Source organism: Medicago truncatula, chromosome 7 (genome assembly GCF_003473485.1).
Source record: "Medicago truncatula cultivar Jemalong A17 chromosome 7, MtrunA17r5.0-ANR, whole genome shotgun sequence".
Lineage (NCBI taxonomy): Eukaryota > Viridiplantae > Streptophyta > Magnoliopsida > Fabales > Fabaceae > Medicago > Medicago truncatula.
In genome coordinates this window covers 37,368,345-37,389,153 of record NC_053048.1, presented here as the reverse complement: position 1 = coordinate 37,389,153, position 20,809 = coordinate 37,368,345, and the positions used below count along the sequence as shown (strand labels likewise).

Sequence of the window (20,809 nt, the reverse complement as noted above, 5' to 3'; positions counted from 1 at the left end):
TGCATCTCTATTTTCCTATTATAACCACTAGCACTAAAATACATTACTTAATTAATTAATTAATAGTTTACCTATTTTTCTTTAAGCTTTCCTGATTATTTTCTTTCAACTAATAGTTTCAACCTTAATAAAACCTAAAATTACAAGTATATATTGATGGTTGAAATTTAGTCTCCAATATTGAACACAAAAATATCAACTAATAAAATATTCCTAGTGATCATAGTATCGTATCCCTACTAGCAGTTGAAACCATAATTTAAAAGAAAAAAAAAAAGGTTGTATGTCATGCATGAATTATTGTGTTGTGGGTCTTTGCATGGAACAGAGAGAGAGAGAGAGAGAGAGAGTATCTTAGTTAGTGAGAGAAACGGAAAGTACAAAAAGAGGGAGACTCCCGTCTGTACCGGGGGAGCAGATTGATGATTAGGACGAACCTGGTGATAATAATATATTTGAACAATCTGCTATTGGAATTTTGTTGATATCCATTATCCAAACTAAATTTAAAGTAATTAATATATGTTATTTTGACCATTTTATTAAAAATAAAAGAAGTACACTCTATAGATAACTTTAGTTTCCTTTTTTCAGAAAAAATATCTTTAGTCTCTTTGTCAAAAAAGAAAATAAAAATCTTTCGTCTCTTTTTTCCTTTTCAATTTTAAGGGATGTAAGACTTCTTAAATATGTATATTTTCGACAATTATCAACATTAAATTTTGAATTAACATTTTATATATATATATATATATATAACTATCTTTTAAAATTTCAGTTAATCTTAATTCAATCTCATAATGTAATAAAAAAATATATATTCAATCTTATAAAATTCATCTGTAAAATGAGAATTGTCTTCAACAAATTCATTATGTCATATATTTTTATCTTTCAATGCGAAATTGTTAACAAAGTCTTCATATTTAGGGTTGAACATCTAAAATATGACTAGTGTTCAAATAAAAAAAAATCAAATAGTATATAATTTAACATATTTTAGATAGACTTTAATACCAATACTATATTAGAGTCTAGGTTGAACCTAGCTCAAACTTACATATATGTTTAAAATGTGAACATTGTCTCTCGCTTTTTTAAAAAATCAATTGCCTCTCATTCATAAATCTACATTTAAATCATATCTCTTCAAATTAATTAAAAAAATAATATCATATCTCTTCAAATGTGACTTAAAAAAAAAAATTATAATAAGGCAAGTTCTATGGTACACCCAATAATTTGAGTGTATTGGTACACCAAATTTTTAAATTAATAGTTAAATGAGTTATTTTTTGTAGGAAAAAATTATTTTCTATATCACCTATAATTATAATAACTAAATCTTATTTACCAAAAACATCAACGCAATAAAATTTGATTTTTCTGAATTCTTATTACTCATAATAGAGAATTTTGAGTATTTTTTACAATAAAATGTAAAAAAAATTAGTATGATTTTTATAAAAAATGAAATGATGTTTTTTTCATATAAAATGATATTTTCTAAAATATATATGTCAACAAACACTTATTTTCTTTATAAAAAATGATAGTTAATTTATAAAAATTGTAAGCGAGAGTATCGGTACACCGTAATTTATGGGTGTACCATAGAAGTCCCCATTCAACAAAGCTTAAGATACTAAGGAACCTTTTGGTAATTATTTGAATGTCACATTATAAAAAAAATGAATGATAAGTATTTTTAATAAATTAACGTCATCAAATATTAATACATTTATCATTAAATTAACTAAGAAAAATAGATATAATAAAAGACATGACATTTATGATGAAATAAAGAGATTGTAGCAGTTGAATAATGTGTGATATGATGGTATATGGGATAGAAAGACGGAATGTGAGAAAGTTATGGGTGTTTGTTCGTTTCGTTGATGTAAGAATAGAAAAGAAAGAAAGAAATTATCGAAAAGCAAAATTGCAAAATTCTGACTTCTGAATTCTGATAATAAGGTCTGACATGAGGTGACTAATGTCCATTCCAAGTGGGTGTGGAGAGGGGCTGCCTGCGTGTGGTTTTTTATCACGCTATTTTGTCAGAAATTATTATTTCTCTTTCTTACCCCCCACTTATACAGGTGTTTACAGCAACCAAAGAGAGAGGAAGGGAAATATAGATAAGCGTTTCGTTTATTATTTTTTTTCTTAAGTAGTTTAGTATTATGCGTAGAAAAGTGAAAAGTTTGAGGTTTGAATTTCAACCTGTTAGTATAATGTCTTTGATAGCATGTTTCGTTTAATTTACTCGCTTAAACTTTCACAACGTTCATTTTTTATTTTGTGGTCGGGGTTTGAACCATAGACCTTGCATATATTATGTATTGTCCCAATCAATTGAGTTAAACTCACGATGACACTTTCACAACATTCATGATAAGAGTAATACTTAGCTTGAACTCGAACAAAAATATCGCACCGGTATAGGCATTTGCATCATGGATGAAGAAGGTATTTTTGTTCTTGCCTAAACAGTTAGCTTTGCGGGAGTATACGATGTAGAGGTGGGAGAAGCCCTCGGTTTATTTCATGCAATCCAGTGGACGAGTGATATGCGGATGGAGAACATTGATTTTGAAGTTTATTCAAAAGTCACGAAAGATGCATTCTCCTGCAGATGAGAAGACATTTCTGAATTTGGCAATATAGTCTCAGCTTCTCGCTCTCTCTTTAATATCAAATTTTTCAACTCTCGGGTGGAGTTCGTCAGGCGACAAGCATATGTGGTAGCTCATAATCTTGCAAGAGAGGCCACATTATTAGCTAATCCCGTTTCTTATTATGCTATACCCAATTGTATTGAATCTTTGATCATCAATAAAATGCTATAAGCACATTTCTTTCATAAAAAAGAAGTGTTTTTATTTAATTTCAATAATGTTTTCTTAAAGTTTCTAAAAAAAGATATGTCTCCTTAATGAAAAATTATAAATCTCTCAAATAGAATTTACCTCCAACAATACAAGCAATAAACTCAAAGTGATTAATGAGTTTCACCAATAACGAACCGTTCAGAAGAACTCGAGTTTGATTTCTATCTTTCTATTATCTTAATCAACACATACTCAAATAAACACATATACATGAGAAAAGATGGGATAACCTGAATTTGAATCTAAAATTTCAGATAAGCATAGAAGTAATTATTAACTATAATAAAAACGAAATATTATGAAAAAAGCAATGTAGTAATTATTAACGATAAAAATAAAATAAAATAAAAGCAATGCATGAATGTAAAATATTTATGAAACTTGAAGTTAGTCATTTATTTAAGAGAGGGATACATAGTATACTTCCTCAATTCAATATCGTTCGTTTTTATTTACTATTCATAATAATCATATGTTCGAAATTCATCATATAGGCTGACCATTATTTTTAGTTTAATTGATAATTATTTGTTTTGTTTGAAGAGATTGTTTATACGGAATATTTGTATAATATTAAAAAGTTGATAATAATATGTTTTGTTTCAACTTTCAAGAGATTCTTTATACTGAATATTTATATAATATTAAAAAGATGAGAATTTGTAAAATAATATATATTTACAGAATAAAAATTTCTTAACAAATGTCAATGAGGCCTAAAATGAGCAGAATACAAATCACATTTTCCCCCAATGTTTATCTGACTAGTGCACAAATTACGAAATGGTCCCATGAATATCTTTTTGATTAAACCATGAAGCAAACATTTTTTGATGAAAAGATCCCAAGTGCCCTAGAATATAGTATAAGAGGTGTTCACATAATGTGTGCGCGTGTATAAATGTATCATATTCATATCAGATGATATGTACATGTACTATATATGTATATGTGTTAAGTATACTATAAATGTTTCCTCATTTTTACTATAAATGTTTTTCAATTTTTGAGTTTTTCAAGAATTTGACCTTTCTCCTTCTTCCTTGGTCTTTCTTTCATTCTCATTTTCACATAACTTGTGCTACCTCCTCCACTTCATGCATATCACAAACCACTTCTATTTTAACCTCTAGTCTACACTTTAGTTTTCTTTCTCACCGATCTCTCTTTGTCTTTTTTTTTCTTTCACAAAAATCATATGGCCTCTATGAACTTGTTAGGTTTCTCTCTATCTCCACAAGAACAACATCCATCAACACAAGATCAAACGGTGGCTTCCCGTTTTGGGTTCAACCCTAATGAAATCTCAGGCTCTGATGTTCAAGGAGATCACTGCTATGATCTCTCTTCTCACACAACTCCTCATCATTCACTCAACCTTTCTCATCCTTTTTCCATTTATGAAGCTTTCCACACAAATAACAACATTCACACCACTCAAGGTTTCACTTCTTTCACCAATAACTCGTCCCTAATTAATTTTGTCAAGAAAAAATTAGTATAATGCTTCACCTTGGTTAGCACTTTATGAGAAATATAACATAAGATGCTTCTAACTAATCAATGTGAAACTTTTTTTTTTTATTAATTTAAAAAAGTTTAGATGAGTTGAGTTCTTCGTAACTGACCAGAATCACATCACCAAAACTCAAATATTTTTAGATGCGGTGCTAACTAAAAACTTTATATTTTTTCAGATTGGAAGGAGAACTACAACAACCAAAACCTACTATTGGGAACATCATGCATGAACCAAAATGTGAACAACAACAACCAACAAGCACAACCAAAGCTAGAAAACTTCCTCGGTGGACACTCTTTCACCGACCATCAAGAATACGGTGGTAGCAACTCATACTCTTCATTACACCTCCCACCTCATCAGCCGGAAGCATCCTGTGGCGGTGGTGATGGTAGTACAAGTAACAATAACTCAATAGGTTTATCTATGATAAAAACATGGCTCAGAAACCAACCACCACCACCAGAAAACAACAACAATAACAACAATGAAAGTGGTGCACGTGTGCAGACACTATCACTTTCTATGAGTACTGGCTCACAGTCAAGTTCATCTGTGCCTCTTCTCAATGCAAATGTGATGAGTGGTGAGATTTCCTCATCGGAAAACAAACAACCACCCACAACTGCAGTTGTACTTGATAGCAACCAAACAAGTGTCGTTGAAAGTGCTGTGCCTAGAAAATCCGTTGATACATTTGGACAAAGAACTTCCATTTACCGTGGTGTAACAAGGTTCTCTATTTTAACATCAAAAACATTTATTTATTTATTTATTCTTATTGTATCAATAAAAACCTATAAGTATTTTCTTTGCTATTTTAAAGAAAAAAGAACTTAGCCTTTCTATTTTTGAGATGCATGATGGTGAGTTTAGAGTTTTGAATTGATTGAAGGCATAGATGGACAGGGAGATATGAAGCTCACCTTTGGGATAATAGTTGTAGAAGAGAGGGGCAGACTCGCAAAGGAAGGCAAGGTAATTAGATCTACAAATTTATGTTCCCTGTTGTATTTTTAATTTATTAATAACATTGATTAAGTGAAATATATACTACTATTACTTAACAATTGCTTTTGTTCTTTGCATGCCATTTTCCTCTATGGTCTTCATCAATGTACATGGTTTTGCAGTTTACTTGGGTGAGTGGGATATGATTCTATGAAATTTTTATTTTATTCTTTTCAAGAGTGTTTATTTGTTGATGTTGGTTTATGTACTATTTGTAGGAGGTTATGACAAAGAAGAAAAAGCAGCTAGAGCCTATGATTTGGCAGCACTAAAATATTGGGGAACAACTACTACAACAAATTTTCCAGTGAGTTAATTTCCACTTACTCTTTTAATTTGCTCCTTTTTATATATATTATCACAATGAATTAAGGAACATGTTGGTCTTTTGGCATTAACCAAGCAATAGTGATGTTACCAAAAATAACCAAGCAATAGTGGTGGGTGATTCATATATTGGTGTCCATGTACAATGAAAAGTAAATTAATTTCCTCATTTGATGGAATGTGTCTGTTTAATTTTCTTTCCCTTATAATGCAAAACTTTATATTTTAATGTGATAACAACTTGTTGATATTGGATATTTCTATGTGTTGGTCAACAATGAATGAATTTTAGATTAGCCATTATGAAAAAGAAGTGGAAGAAATGAAGCATATGACAAGGCAAGAGTACGTTGCGTCATTGAGAAGGTACTATACATTTGCAAATACCACATGAACTATTACTAATTTGATTCATGAACCTTAGTTTATTGAGCATGAATTTATTCATTGATAGTTCATTAACTGATATTATTGGCACAGGAAAAGTAGTGGTTTTTCACGAGGTGCATCCATTTACCGAGGAGTAACAAGGTACATTTGACCAAATAAAGACCAATAATAAATTTTGTGTATGTTTATGAAATTTTCTTGAAATAAAATTAATGACCCATGAAATCATAAATGTCCACTTAACAGCTCTGTCAATAGAAAAATATGAATTGCTATTGAAATAACTTCGGATTGAAGGTTTTTTTTAAAAAAAATAAATAAATACAAATAAATTAAATTCGATTACAATTTTGGTAGCTAAATAAATATGATTTTTTATATACATACACTAAAGCATTTCTTGTGAGTAATTTTTTGAATGATATGATTGCAGACATCATCAACATGGTAGATGGCAAGCTAGGATTGGAAGAGTTGCAGGCAACAAAGATCTCTACCTAGGAACTTTCAGTAAGCTACTAATTTCATTTATTTAATTTATAGACATATATTATAATCTAACCTACCTCATATTTTAACATAGATAAATACTCTACTAAATCAAAGCTTAAGTTATGATATTTGATATCCAATCCAATAGTATATATGCATGTGCACTAAACTATTTATACACACATGCACATAGCTCTTGTACCTATATATACATCTGAAATCTGAATTATATATATGTATATATATATTTTTAAATTTATACCAGATATAAATAAAGCAAAAATAAATATTTGACTAAGTTATCAACAATTTTTTTAGGCACTCAAGAAGAGGCAGCAGAGGCATATGATGTGGCAGCAATAAAATTCAGAGGACTGAGTGCAGTTACAAACTTTGACATGAGCAGATATGATGTCAAAACCATACTTGAGAGCAGCACATTACCAATTGGTGGTGCTGCAAAGCGTTTAAAAGACATGGAGCAAGTTGAATTGAATCATGTGAATGTTGATATTAGCCATAGAACTGAACAAGATCATAGCATCATCAACAACACTTCCCATTTAACAGAACAAGCCATCTATGCAGCAACAAATGCATCTAATTGGCATGCACTTTCATTCCAACATCAACAACCACATCATCATTACAATGCCAACAACATGCAGTTACAGAATTATCCTTATGGAACTCAAACTCAAAAGCTTTGGTGCAAACAAGAACAAGATTCTGATGATCATAGTACTTATACTACTGCTACTGATATTCATCAACTACAGTTAGGGAATAATAATAACAATACTCACAATTTCTTTGGTTTACAAAATATCATGAGTATGGATTCTGCTTCCATGGATAATAGTTCTGGATCTAATTCTGTTGTTTATGGTGGTGGAGATCATGGTGGTTATGGAGGAAATGGTGGATATATGATTCCAATGGCTATTGCAAATGATGGTAACCAAAATCCAAGAAGCAACAACAATTTTGGTGAGAGTGAGATTAAAGGATTTGGTTATGAAAATGTTTTTGGGACTACTACTGATCCTTATCATGCACAGGCAGCAAGGAACTTGTACTATCAGCCACAACAATTATCTGTTGATCAAGGATCAAATTGGGTTCCAACTGCTATTCCAACACTTGCTCCAAGGACTACCAATGTCTCTCTATGTCCTCCTTTCACTTTGTTGCATGAATAGATGATTTGAGAATGAAGAAAGTGTCATCATCAAGGTGCAAAATGATGCATTGGCATGTATCTTGAAGAAGGAAGATAGTTTATAGGTTTTATTTCATTTTAATTTGGAAGGGTTATTAGGGGGGGCTAATTCTAACTTGCAGGATAATTTATTTGTTGTAGCCTTAATTAAGTTTAGTCATGGTAGAATATCTTACTGTGAATTTTGGGGATTAACTGATCTAGAGAATGTAGGCTTTTAGTTCATTGGCAAGTTTTATTTATTATCAGTACTAGACTCTGTAATTTTTGGAATAATTACAGGATCATATAAAGGATGAAGTTTTTGTCCATGTGTATATTCTCTAGTATTGTAGTAATTTTTTCTACTGTCAAACTTGTAATGTTTTGTCCATGTGACTGCTACCATGTGTCATCTTTTGACAAGCCTGTTTTTCCATTTTTGTGGTTGAGGGCTGAGTGAATGGTTTGGCAAGTAGAATCCTGAACAGATTTAGGGGTTTCCAAATTCAACGGGTAATTCAGGTTGAACATTTCCTACATGCAATATCAAGATGAGACTTTGTTTATAGAGGAGGTCGATGTTTACAAAATATAGATAAACAAGACAATCCTCTAATGTGTTGAGCTTGGCTCCATAACACATAACAATTTGTGTCTATTTTATGAAACAACTTGTATATAGGAGTTAAATTTATTTGGCACCCCTAACATTTTTAATCAAGATCCGCCACCGATTATACATCACGTTCAACATGCTCCCCTCAAGTTGAGGATCTCTATGGAGAGGAGATTCAAATCCTGGCATGTTTCCCTCAAGTGGATGGTCTCTAGGGAGAGAAGATTCAAATAATAGCATATGTTTGGAAGAGTTGTACCAAGACAAAAGTAAATCATTTTCTTGTGGACACAAATTTTGGATAAGGCGTGATAGGATCTCGACAAGTGTGTCATATCGTTGCTATTAATAAAACAGTTAAGAAAGCGATATCAAACTCAAGGGTTGCATGTCAATTATCAATTCACAAATTTAATGACAAAATTAAAGAGGGAACGAGTTTTGATTAGCAAGACGATTAAGAAAGAAATAATTGTAAAGTTTTACTTGTTTTATGTTACAAAAGCAAGAATGCCAAGCCAATTATATGATGAAATTTTTTAGGGGATGAGTGTTAATTGATTTCAAGTAACCTTGGGCAATTGATTTAATACTTCCTCTATTCCTATTTACTAGCACCTCTTTTGTGAGTGCAAAAGGGTTTACAAAAATTGGACCGAGAGAGTAACTCATTCAAATCAAATTAAGAAATCTGCATGCTCCAAAAACAATGATCTTTTACTAGGACTTCATTGTTGGTCAATGTCCCATGTCTTCTGATTCATTGAATGAGAAAACAACAAAGTGAATCTCTTTTTATAGTAATTTTTTAATTTCCTTTTTCTGTTTGTTTGCTTGTAATTTGTCATTCTGATTATGAATACAAGACTAATGAATTAACAATTGATAAAACTTAAAAGTGAAACAAATAAATCCAAATAGCTAGCATGAAAATCGATGATGGAAGGACACACACACATTGATTCAAACTCGAGTGAGAATCGATAATTTATGGGAGAAATCAGCGGGGTGCCCGTGCCTTCTTGGAAACAATACCTATTACTATTATTTTATCAAATTACTCTTTCTTTCTCACTGTGCACCTGCTTAGTAATAGTTGCAGGATTATAATTTTCACTCCTATCCATGCAATGCATAAACCAAACCCTCTTACCAAAGATATTTCCAAGAAAAGTAAGCTTTGTTTAAAGTATACTAACGTGTAGTGGGTCACAATATCCTTTCCTTACTTTTTGTTCCCATGCTCAATTTCTATACTACTGCTACTATTTGTAACCATATAGTATAGTATGATATTTGATATACTAGTATAGATATATTCTAAAGTTTTCTATGTCTCTTATTATCCAAAAAATATATATTAATTATTACTACTATTCTTCATAGAAGTCATTCATAATAGAAAAGTAGAGAAAAGTAAAATGAAAGTTATATTCAATATGAGAGAATCATAAGAATATGAATTATAAGGGTACGTATACATAATTAAGACCTATATATCCAATAAGAAGAACAGTTTTTTTTTTTTTTGAAACAATAAGAAGAACAGTTATTGTAGTAACTAATTAGCTAGTATAAACTAACTTTTATATCTAATATTAGTCGTATAAAAATATCTTATGAGGTATTTATAATGATATTTTATGAACTAGGAGTAATATAACAAAATAATATGATAATGATATAATATTATATTCATGTATAATTTTTTTTTATCATGCTAACAAGTAACTTGTAGGATGAAATTTTATTTTGTAAATATAGTTCAAACATTTGTCAAAATAAATACATAATTTCTATACAAAAGATATTTCTTCTAATTCTTTAAACAACATCTTAAAGATATTTGTTAGCATTATATTGTTTACACAACTTTAAGCTCCTTTGACTGCATTTGCTAGTGCTTGTACCACGAAATTACGGGCCTAGATGTCCCCAACCTCTGTCAAAGTTGAAAGTCACTTTTTTTTTTTTTTTTTCCAATTGAAAATGTATAGATAAAAACACAGGTATTTGAAAATTTATTGTTTGAATTATAAATTTATGGGTGAAATATTTTCATATAGAACATTGTTTGGAGGTCGCTTAACCAAGGTCTTAAGTTTGAATTTAGTTTTGGGCATGCATCAGCGTTAAAACTCTTAGAGAGAGTTTGTCGCTCATTTAGGTCTCAGAAAGCTTGAGGAATTAGTCTCGGCAGTTGCGTGCGCAGAGGATGCTCAGTTTACAACAAAAAAATATAAAAAAATTGCTTGGAGGACAAATTTTAAGAACATGAACTTCTGTCTTATTCAAACAATAATAATTTCCCTGTTCAATATTGAATAAAGTCACATTTTTGTTTGTTTTGTAAGTTTGTGTTGGGCATACTAGGTGATGAGGGAGAAAAAAAATGGGATTCTGGTTGGAACAGTCCAATATTAAAAAATTGCATGCTTCATGTGCCTCTGTGTGTGTGTTTTCTCATATAGAATCCTATCATAAGCTAACAAGCTCTGGGAATGCTCATTCCTGTCTGTTTTATCGAGCCTTATATATTAATTTACCAAATCCAATGCCCTAGCTTTGTGCTTGTGGAAACTCTGTTTGGGATTTGAACATTTTTTGACTTTGACTAGACTTCCATGTAATCTTAATTACTACTAACATTCTTTATCATAAATTAACCTTTAACCACAACGGTATTATTTAGAAAAGATATTCAAACTCTTGATAATACAAATGTAAAGTAGCATTAATCTCAGTCCTTCACAGCAGCAAAACACATCCAAGACAACAACTAGTATAAAACAAAATTCTATTGGTGTTTAAAAGACTAAAAAACCACTAGTCCTACATCATCTCCATAACTAAGATTGAAACAGAAGTAATATTTGTGATGGAAAAAACAATATTCCAACACCATAAAATATAATTCATAGCATTTGAGGAGTGTTTTTCTTTATAAACCATTTTCAAGCTTCAAATTTAGTGGAAAGACGAACATTAACATGTTTATCTGTCGATTGTCTTTGCATTCATTGTAGAATATTTATTCGTTTTAGTTGTAATTTGAACTTATCTAAATTTCAGGTTCAATATTCATGTTTTCGAAGTTACTTTCATCCTATGTTATACTTATAGTCTTATATATACAACTCCTCACACCAAACACTATTAACGAGCTTCGAGCACGGATAATATGACGGTTGATCTAATCGAAGAGCTATGATATCATCTTATGTTTTGAATTTAACATAACTCATCGTTATAAAATCGATTTATAAAGTGTAAGTATCCTTTTTTATGCACTCTTTTTAAACCTTAATTATACTGTCTAACAGCAATCAACAAAACCAGCAGACAAGACACATTACCAGAAACTCAGAACGAGGAAAGACAGATAACTTAAGCAGCAAAACTTGCACACAAAAAAATACAAATCCACTGCACCCTTCAAAGCTACAAAAACTGCCACTTGCAGCTGCCAGCAAATCAGAACAATTTCATACCTATGCCAAATTACATGAAATGCAATTAAAGAAAATGATATCAAGCTAAACAAGAGAAGTTGGGTTTAACCATTAATGACTCATTTTCAAAATTAGCTTTTATTCATGACCAATCTTTAAGCTTAATCATTTCTAACACCTCAGTATTCAGATTTGAGGACTTAAAATAAATATGGTTTCTATGTATCCATATAGACCACAGGTGCAAATCTAAACAAGTTGCCAAATGTCATTTTATACTTCTTGATTGTTGTCAAACCAATAAAAAAAACAGTGATGTGTTTTCCCATGACAAAGCAGAACTGAGTTCAAATTTCCTAGATTGCTAAACAATGCTTCCAGATCCAATACGTTATAGGACAAGTGAAGAATAGATGATTTAGTTGTTTCCAATTCACAATTTGCAGAAGACACATAGTCAATGACCATTTTGTAGAGAAATTTCTATTTGCTCTTATCTATTAAAGCTTCTCTCTCAGCTAGTAGTTTCCATTTCTATTTTCCCAAAAGAGCTATGTTAAACAACTCTAAGTCTCTCAAACCCAACTCACCTATTTTTGACATTCCAATTCACTCAAACAATCTTTTCCACCTCAATCCACTCTAAAGAAAATCCTTCAACTTTTTTTTTGTTGAGAGAATTACCTTTTTAGGGCTTTGTAGAGGGAAAAAATTTCAACGACTCATTGAGTTGGAACTTCGAACAAGTCGTATGATAAAAAGAAAAAGAAGAAAAAATCTACCATAATTTAGTGCTCATTTGAAATACTGTCTTTCTTACAGTGAAAGTAGAGTTTACATTTGAACATGTTGAATCAAAGCAGATTGATAAGAATGCTCAAATAATAATATATTGATCGGTACATGTTGAGGACTAAGTCATCCAGCAGCCAAGCGTCTTCAAGATGTGAGAAAAGATACATCTTGCTCGATGATCGCCAAATATAGTACACCACCCAATAATGAATTCTACTATACACATTGCATAATGAAATTATACCACACCCGCTAGCAACAAACCATTTGCGCATGTTTTCTAAAAAAGGATAGCAGCCAACATGAAACACAAGCACATGGGTTATGGATATGACCCCTGTTTTCGGGAACAAACTAATTTAGAGAACCATGGGGTTTATTGCATACGTATCTGCCACTTTTGATGTCTTAGATTGCTTGCTAACCACTGGCTCAGCACCCAACCATTTTTGAATAAGTTGAAATACAGTTTTATCATGTAATAATCCACGGTGCTCAGCAGCAACTCCTACCCTTTCAACGGCTTCAAGTCCATCGGCCTGTGACATGAGACAACAAAACTCCTCAACTTCATAGGAATTATCATCCAAAGCTAAATTTGGAACTATTATATTAAGAAACATCAGATAGTTATCTGTATCCATCTATCTGGCCTATATCCATATGGTTGCCGAATGCATCAATCTTCAAAAGTCAACAAATAATTTTCTTGAAAAGCTTAACTCTTAGAATGACGTGATTAATTAATTTTAACATTATAATTTGACATTATAGCCAAACCCTAAGTAAATATGATAATATCAACATGGCTAAGTTAAGTACAGAAATACAGAAAGATCGGAGTGAGCACCGTGGCTGATTCAACAGGAACAGATCCATCTCCATCAACATAAGAATATTGTGGCTGAAATAAAAGAGAATTATTTTCTTTAATACACATAAACATGAATATGCACTGAAATTAGAAAGAAATGACATAATTATGTCATCCCAAGGACAAAAACCAAAAGCAAAAACATAGCCAAAATAACTAAAAAGCAGCAATTTTATTTGATCTGCTTGCCTATCACTAATAGATACTCCCTTGCAGCAGAGCACTGATTACATGAATATTAAGGACTTGGACAAATTTATGAAGAGCATTTTTATAAGAAGATTAAAGAAATATATTTTAGAAATTGGGTATCACAAGCCCTCAAAAACAATTAAAATTTGATTGTTGCTTAGATTATTTAATTAATTAGATTGAGCTTATACTACATGGCATCATCGTTTGATTGTGAAAGCTACAGATAGGAGACTGATACTGAAAGATCTGATTTTATCAAACATCAGTAAAGAAGGAGAAATGGTAAAATAGAATATTTCTAGGGACTTGTACCTCCCATCCAATCACACTTTTGAATCTAGCCCACCTTTCACTTCCCCCATCCTCTTATCTCAGCCTAACAGAATATCCCAACCTTTTTATCTCTTTCCTACCTTACATTCCTAATGTAGTCCCAATTTTGACACCCTACATCATGAATAATTATTTTCAAAAGAAAATATATATATATATATATATATATATATCACCCTTGGTAAGATGTAAATTTGAGCATATAACTTTTTTCAAAATTGTTGGAAATTCCACCTTCATTGTGATCCACCTCTAGCTGCCCACTTGCAGCATTTGGGTTGCCTTCATTGCAGCCTCCAACACCTTCATTGTGTTGGGTGGGAAGGGGTGGATTTAATCTCACATTGCCTAGAGATATGGCCTTAGTGTTTATAAAGCTTGGGCAGCCCTCACCTTACAAAGCTGGTTTTGTAAGGTTGAGTTAGACCCAACCTAAATGCTAAGAAAAATTGACGATATTCTTTTTTGTACTTTCTATGTTTACAGTGTCTGCAGACGAGTCCTACCTCCCAAGTCCAAGAATTATTTGAAATCCAAATCTAATAAAGGATTTCCTTTTGCGGCTATAACAAACGCTAGATTTTCAGTAAAGATAGAAATGATGCAAGACATATCAATAAGCTATCTATTTTTATAAAATAAAGATACAAGAATCTTATCGGTGGTCTTTGTCATTGAAAAATAAGATAAAAAAGGGGCTCACCAGTGTCTGGCATACTTCAGATAAGTCCTCTATTGGAGATTTTTCCGAACCATAGCTGCATTAGGCATGGGCAAGACATATCAGAAAAATATTGTAGAAACTCACAAATATCGAGCAAAGGATATTTCATCTAAATTTTTGTGATGATGGACCCAATGAATAAACCTAAATGCCAGCGATAAGATTTATTTACCGAGGATGAGATTACCCTTCTTCCTTCAATCAAAATTATGTAAGAAAGAAAAAAGCTTTTTGAAATGTAATAAAGAAACAAGATAAGTCCAGCTAATTAAGAAAGTTCACTATGTAAAGTATTGATTATTGGTTATAGGCATAAAAAAAAACTTAGATCAACGTTGTAAGATGGATATACATTCCAATATCAGTTTTATGAGGCGATTCAATTTCTACAAAACCTTCCTCAAACTAAATTAATTCAAAGACATACTTGTGTTTTCCATTAGCAGTTTACTGACATACCAAACATCGAAAGGTGTGTCAAATGATGTTCCATAAATGTTATAGAAGGAGACCCCGTCCGGTAGTTTAGCATTACTGATAACTTGACGAGTTCCAGTAGCCCATTTAAGGATAGCTAAATTAAAGGGCACTGGCATTAATTTCCCGTTATACTTTAGCTGCAAAAGGAAAAAAGAAAATCATAAGTCCTTGGTAATATTACACATGAAATTATGTATTTTCTTTGTTTTAAAGTTTTTATAATCAACACAAATACTCTGATCGGCATTAATTAAAGAAAGACCCAAACTAGCTTAAACTTAATAATGACATGTAACTATGCAACAGCTTTCCTTTGAACCAAGAAGTCGGTCACTTAAGCTACAACCACTGACCTGAAAACAGGACAAGACCAAACCCAAAGCAGCCAGTTTGGCAGATTCAACAAAGTACTAATACAAGAGCAACCTACCATTGCTCATAAGGTTCGCGACTGGCCAAAGGCCGTGCAAGCCAGCTAGTTTTTAGAGAACCAGTCAGACCAACAACAGTGCCAAAATGAGTCGATTGATTAACAAATCAGTCACACGGCGGCATCTCATAAGGCTAGGAGTTGAACAGACATCTGGCATGCGAGGCCAATGAATTGGCCACAGGGCCAAAATCCCTTACGACTTAACCATTGTATAGGAATACATATTAATCAGTTATAGTGATAGCTAACCTTCTTACTTCCCTTCTCTTAAAGACAAGTCAACTGTAGTCATAGATGTTAAGCTTTTAAATGCGAATAATTTAAAGTTTTTTTTTTGCTATCGAGAAAGGAGAAATCAAACTTATGGGAGAATAAGCTTTATCCTCCAAACCACAGTCAAAGGGTACATGAAAGAAGATGACAGAAAAACTGAAGAAAGCAATTAGGCTTTAACAATGCGCCGACCATAAAAAAAGGATAAAACAATCTTACCTCTAAAAAAAATGAAAGGGAAAAGAGGCATTCTTATAAATGGTGACAAAAATGAAGTGATATGTTATTTTATTTAGTCGTTGGAAATAGATTTTCAAATTCTAACAACTAAAAATGATAACAAAGTTTATTTTCTGAAACTTAACAATAATAATAATAATAATAATAACAAAATTTCTATAAAAATGTATATTGGTTTTTTGAGTATATTAAAATTCACAAAACTGACGTGTCTTCGAAGGTTTAGCAGAATTTCTATAATATTGGTAATATATGATCCTATAATTTACTTATCTACTTTTATAGTATTATATTTGAATCATTGATTAATATATATATTAAACATCAAGCTTGATCTTGCATATGTCAACAAAATATAAAATTGTAATCATGCAACAAAATTAAAGGTTCGCAACATGAATTACTTGAATATTTCATACCATATATGAACATGAATTGGTAGAATATTTCATAGCATATATGACCACACGTATTACACTCATCAACCTAAAGAAAAGTTCAAATACAATACCTCATTGTGCCTTAGCGCTTCTTCAAATACAGAGATACTCTGGGTTGGTCCATAAGATTCCAAATTGACGATAACATTCCCATCCTTTTCATGCTTTCGCCAAACTTGAATTTCTGGCTTCTTTTTCCATTTATAATCCGGATTTGCCAACATCTCATAGATTGATGGACACTCAACTAGCTAATGTGATAAGATTATTTCAGAAAACTTGGTGGTTTTAAAATGAGTTACACACACAACATAAAAATCGCGACCATTCTCAAAGGAATGAGTTGAATGGTGACCAAGCTCTGCATCTCAATATCATGAGGACACGAATGCGGACAACAGTGGGTTACTGTTACAGGCACCAGAGAGGTTCATCAGTGCAGGAAAAAAGGATTCAAGCCTGGTCCACATCAAACTCATTCCTTTGAAGAGACAGTTCAATTGAACTTGATTGGCCACTTCCTTGGCAATGATGCCTGATAAAAAAATCGAAAGGGTAATTGAAGATTTTTCTTGGTAGAAATATCATTTATGCCCACATTCAATTTAGACGATGACAGGAAAAGTTAACCAAGAACAAGAATGTACCAATTGATGAAAAGTCCACCTTGATACAAAGAAAAAGCTTTCAAAGCCCTCAACAAATTCTAATCCAGTTAATAGAGCATCGTTGATGCATCCTGGGGCACCTGTTCCGGTGGAATTTGTATTCAAACATAGATAGTTAAGACATCTATAAAATTGGAAAAGGGGGAGTGTAAAGGAGACGAGACCTTTACATTTGTGATTCAAACAACAAAATTAAACGTCTTTCCACTAGGTATGATTGACACTATAGATCGATCAACTCCACAAACCTTATTGTATTAGCTCCAAAGATAAATCAATTACCTCTAAATCTCTTTTAATGATTTGGCTCATAGACATATTTCATTCATTGCAGTGGGATTTTTTCAAGGGATGAGTTTCACATATTTCTGTCACTTTCATCAAATCAAAATATTTATTTATACTTTATAGTAGACTTGTTAGTTATTACTCTTAGTAACCAAATTTTGGAATGGCTTGGTATTTATTTCAATCTAGTCCATGGACAAATGTCAGAAACAAATCAAAGCCCTAGTAAAGTAGTAAGAGCCCTAGCTAATCAAAATTAACGAGACAAAAACATGCAATCAAATAAGAATGGAAGATAAAGATAACTAGTCATAGAATGACATACTTATCAATAATTAAGTACCATTAATAATATTTTCCAATTCATCTCATGAAATTCACATTTAATTTAATAATCAAATGGCTATCAAAAAGGGATGTTCATATCCAAATGTTTTTAAACTTCGAGTCATGGACCAATAAAATTGACTATGTACTAAACAAATTACACCAAAGAAAAGGAAGCACGTAAAAACAGAAGAAAAGGAATTACCTTGAAAAGGGCAAGCCAAGGCAATCCACTTATTCACGTATTTTGAAAACACCTGCCAAGCAACAACATAAATAACCACCGATTCCACTTTGATTTTCATCCTTATACATTGTAGAAATAGCACGACTTTCATAAGTAGAGATGGAGAAAGACTATGCTCACATCTCTGTAAAGTGACATGAAACACAAGATCAAAACCCCTCCCATGGAGTGTGAAATAATATTGACTTTTCTTCCACCAGAGGCTTTGTAAGCAGTTTCCAACTTGAGTTTGAGGCCATCCATTAACTTGTCCATCCTATCAAATACAACAGCAACAAACTACACGCTTTAGAACTAGTTTTCAAATTAGCATGTGTAAGAATAGAAAGGTCGAAATGATGTTGCAATGAACACAGATCACCCAAACTATAGCCTCTTCTATAAGTTGAAATGGGTTTCAGGCTTTCAGCTTCTCAACTTTTCCAAAAACTCTCGTTTAACTATAGACTATAACATATATAAAGTTGTAAGCGCTACTACTTTCATAAGCTAGAAACCAATCCTTACTTACTGAGACAATGTTTAAATCCACTCACTGAATGAAGTTTACAAGAACACTACCTATTGCTTTGTCTGAAATCATATCCGTATCCAAACAAAGTGGTTCCTTTGACGTATCCACATCCAACTAGCATGTCAATCATGTCATGAAAATGATACACCTCTGTCAAATGTACACATTTTACAAACTGCAGCAACACATAACACAAAAGAGACATTAAATTTAAGCATAAGAAAAACCCAATCAAAATATCAGAAATGATATTTTCACAAACCACTTTCGACACCATAATTGCTAACACAGTTGAAATGTGGTTAAATAGGCTTAGTAGACATTAATGAATATCACAAGGTGTTGCAACTCATTAAGCATTCATTAAACATAATTAACTATGACTTTGAATATCATTAACCATATGATTTTCAAGTGGTAAAATAAAATATACATAATATCTATCTATGAAGCACAAACTCACTCAGACACGGACTTGTCAACGTTGATAATAATTTCAAAAAATGACATAATTCAATGTAACCATATGTGTCGGCGTACATATCCGACACCAGGACACACATAATCCGAGGAGTATTTGTGTTTTATAGATATCCATTAACCATCAAAGTTATGTTCAAATATACACGATATTCATTAAACACAATTGGTATTCATATATACACATAAAAAGGTTAATTACATTCACCATCATGGTTAATAAGTTGTAACAACTTGTTATATTCATTAATTATGCACAGAAAAAACCCACTTGGGTTGGCTTATTGGTGTTGGCTTGAGACCTTGGAGTGTACTAGATTCTCAGATTAGTTGGTCATTGGTCTGAATACCAAGTTTTAAAAAAAAATATATATATATACACATATACACAAAACATAATTAACTATATATTTGAAGTGAATTAGTCATCTAGATTGTTGTCTGATTTTGAGTCAACATAACACAGGTGTTAAAAAAATATACATGTATGATTTGATTACCCAAGAAGGATCTAAAATATCAATTGCATAGAGACCATGATCATCATCAGGAACAACAATATCAGATTTCTTGTCTAACGATTCAGTGTAACCTGAAAATTGATTAATGGTTACTTTAGTGTGAGAAATGAATGCATATAAATGGAAACTCAAAACAAGTTTATAGAAAGTAACAGTAGTAAGTACCTGTTTCAGGATTGTAGAGTGACCAAATCTTCTTACGAAACTCCAAGTCAGCGAGGGAGATTCTAACCCAAACACGAGTGGTGAACCCGAATTTCTTGGGCTTAGAATGAAGGATGGAGCCACCCATACCCGAAACAAGTAGAACCGGGTCACGATCCGCTAGTGGAACTTCGGAAGTTTCATCTCCAAAACACGGACAAAAACCCATCTGCTGCAGTGCGGTGAGGGAATTGTTAGTTAGTTCAGTTGTACTAACCAGACTCTGCTTTAGTTGAGTGAAGTTGCTACTACCAACACGTATTTATCATTTAATGGAAAAATTAATAATAGTATCAATTTATTATTATAAGTAGGTTTGGTTGGTGAAGTTGATCTTCCTGATGTTGATTATGGATTTTACTTGTCCAAAACGGAACAAGTCACTTTGTTTTGTTCTCTTCTATGAATTCTAGATGCTTACGTACATTTTCTTCTTTCCCGAGATTGGAACTCATTTTATTTGTTTCCATGATTTAAAGGAGAAGTATTTATTGATTTAAGTTTTAAATTTATTATTAATTCACCTTTACATAAATACGTAGAGAAAAAACATAAAAAATATTTAATGCAGCCACGTGCTTAGAATGTAGTACTAGCTAAACATAAACAATGCAGTTGCGTGTTGCCGTACTAGCGGAAACTTCTGGTATTGAGGTACATAGACATGAGTATATATAAGCATCTAAAGAGTATATTCTTTAGTTGTAGATGAGAGAGCGTGGAACATGTTACATAATCTAGAGTGCTGCGTGCACAGCGTGCGCAGATAATCAAAAATCTATAACAGTAGCACTTTTTTTAGAGGAAAATTCTATAATAACTTTCTTTTCTTTTTGTGAAATATAATAATTCAGGTAAGTTTTTG

General features: G+C 31.9%; 2 protein-coding genes across 3 annotated transcripts; one reads left to right on the top strand and one right to left on the bottom strand.

The window, feature by feature from the left end:
- The first annotated feature begins 3,872 nt into the window (after positions 1–3,872).
- LOC11435545 (AP2-like ethylene-responsive transcription factor BBM1) lies at positions 3,873–8,213 on the top strand. The gene is made up of 9 exons (XM_003624164.4): positions 3,873–4,336; positions 4,592–5,150; positions 5,312–5,394; positions 5,550–5,558; positions 5,646–5,734; positions 6,047–6,120; positions 6,235–6,285; positions 6,578–6,654; positions 6,955–8,213. Exons 1-9 carry the CDS (start codon positions 4,093–4,095, stop codon positions 7,836–7,838), a joined length of 2,070 nt encoding a protein of 689 aa, XP_003624212.1. The 5' UTR covers positions 3,873–4,092; the 3' UTR covers positions 7,839–8,213.
- Positions 8,214–12,687: 4,474 nt separating this feature from the next.
- On the bottom strand, positions 12,688–20,392 carry LOC11432969 (phospholipase A(1) LCAT3). Of its 2 annotated transcripts, XM_003624163.4 has the most exons (11): positions 19,906–20,390; positions 19,720–19,811; positions 18,787–18,914; positions 18,346–18,481; positions 18,184–18,235; positions 17,343–17,443; positions 16,767–16,946; positions 15,289–15,446; positions 14,809–14,863; positions 13,554–13,607; positions 12,688–13,242 (listed from the first exon to the last, which is right to left on the bottom strand). In XM_003624163.4, the coding sequence occupies exons 1-11, from the start codon at positions 20,111–20,113 to the stop codon at positions 13,063–13,065; spliced, it is 1,344 nt and encodes a 447-aa protein (XP_003624211.1). In that variant the 5' UTR covers positions 20,114–20,390; the 3' UTR covers positions 12,688–13,062. The 2 variants fall into 2 exon arrangements, with proteins under 2 accessions (XP_003624211.1, XP_024626360.1); XM_024770592.2 differs by lacking the exon at positions 13,554–13,607 and having other exon boundaries at positions 19,906–20,392.
- Between the last annotated feature and the right edge of the window lie 417 nt (positions 20,393–20,809).

What these genes read in the sequence shown, in the direction of transcription:
- LOC11435545 (XM_003624164.4), top strand. Translation starts at nt 4,093, where the DNA reads ATGGCCTCTATGAACTTGTTAGGTTTCTCTCTATCTCCACAAGAACAA. An exon ending in TACGTTGCGTCATTGAGAAG is followed by an intron (nt 6,121 to 6,234) that starts GTACTATACATT and finishes TTATTGGCACAG; the next exon opens with GAAAAGTAGTGGTTTTTCAC. An exon ending in ATTTACCGAGGAGTAACAAG is followed by an intron (nt 6,286 to 6,577) that starts GTACATTTGACC and finishes ATATGATTGCAG; the next exon opens with ACATCATCAACATGGTAGAT.
- LOC11432969 (XM_003624163.4), bottom strand. Translation starts at nt 20,113, where the DNA reads ATGGGTTTTTGTCCGTGTTTTGGAGATGAAACTTCCGAAGTTCCACTA. An exon ending in GGTGGACTTTTCATCAATTG is followed by an intron (nt 16,947 to 17,342) that starts GTACATTCTTGT and finishes TTATCACATTAG; the next exon opens with CTAGTTGAGTGTCCATCAAT. An exon ending in AAGCGCTAAGGCACAATGAG is followed by an intron (nt 15,447 to 16,766) that starts GTATTGTATTTG and finishes TTCCTTTTGCAG; the next exon opens with CTAAAGTATAACGGGAAATT.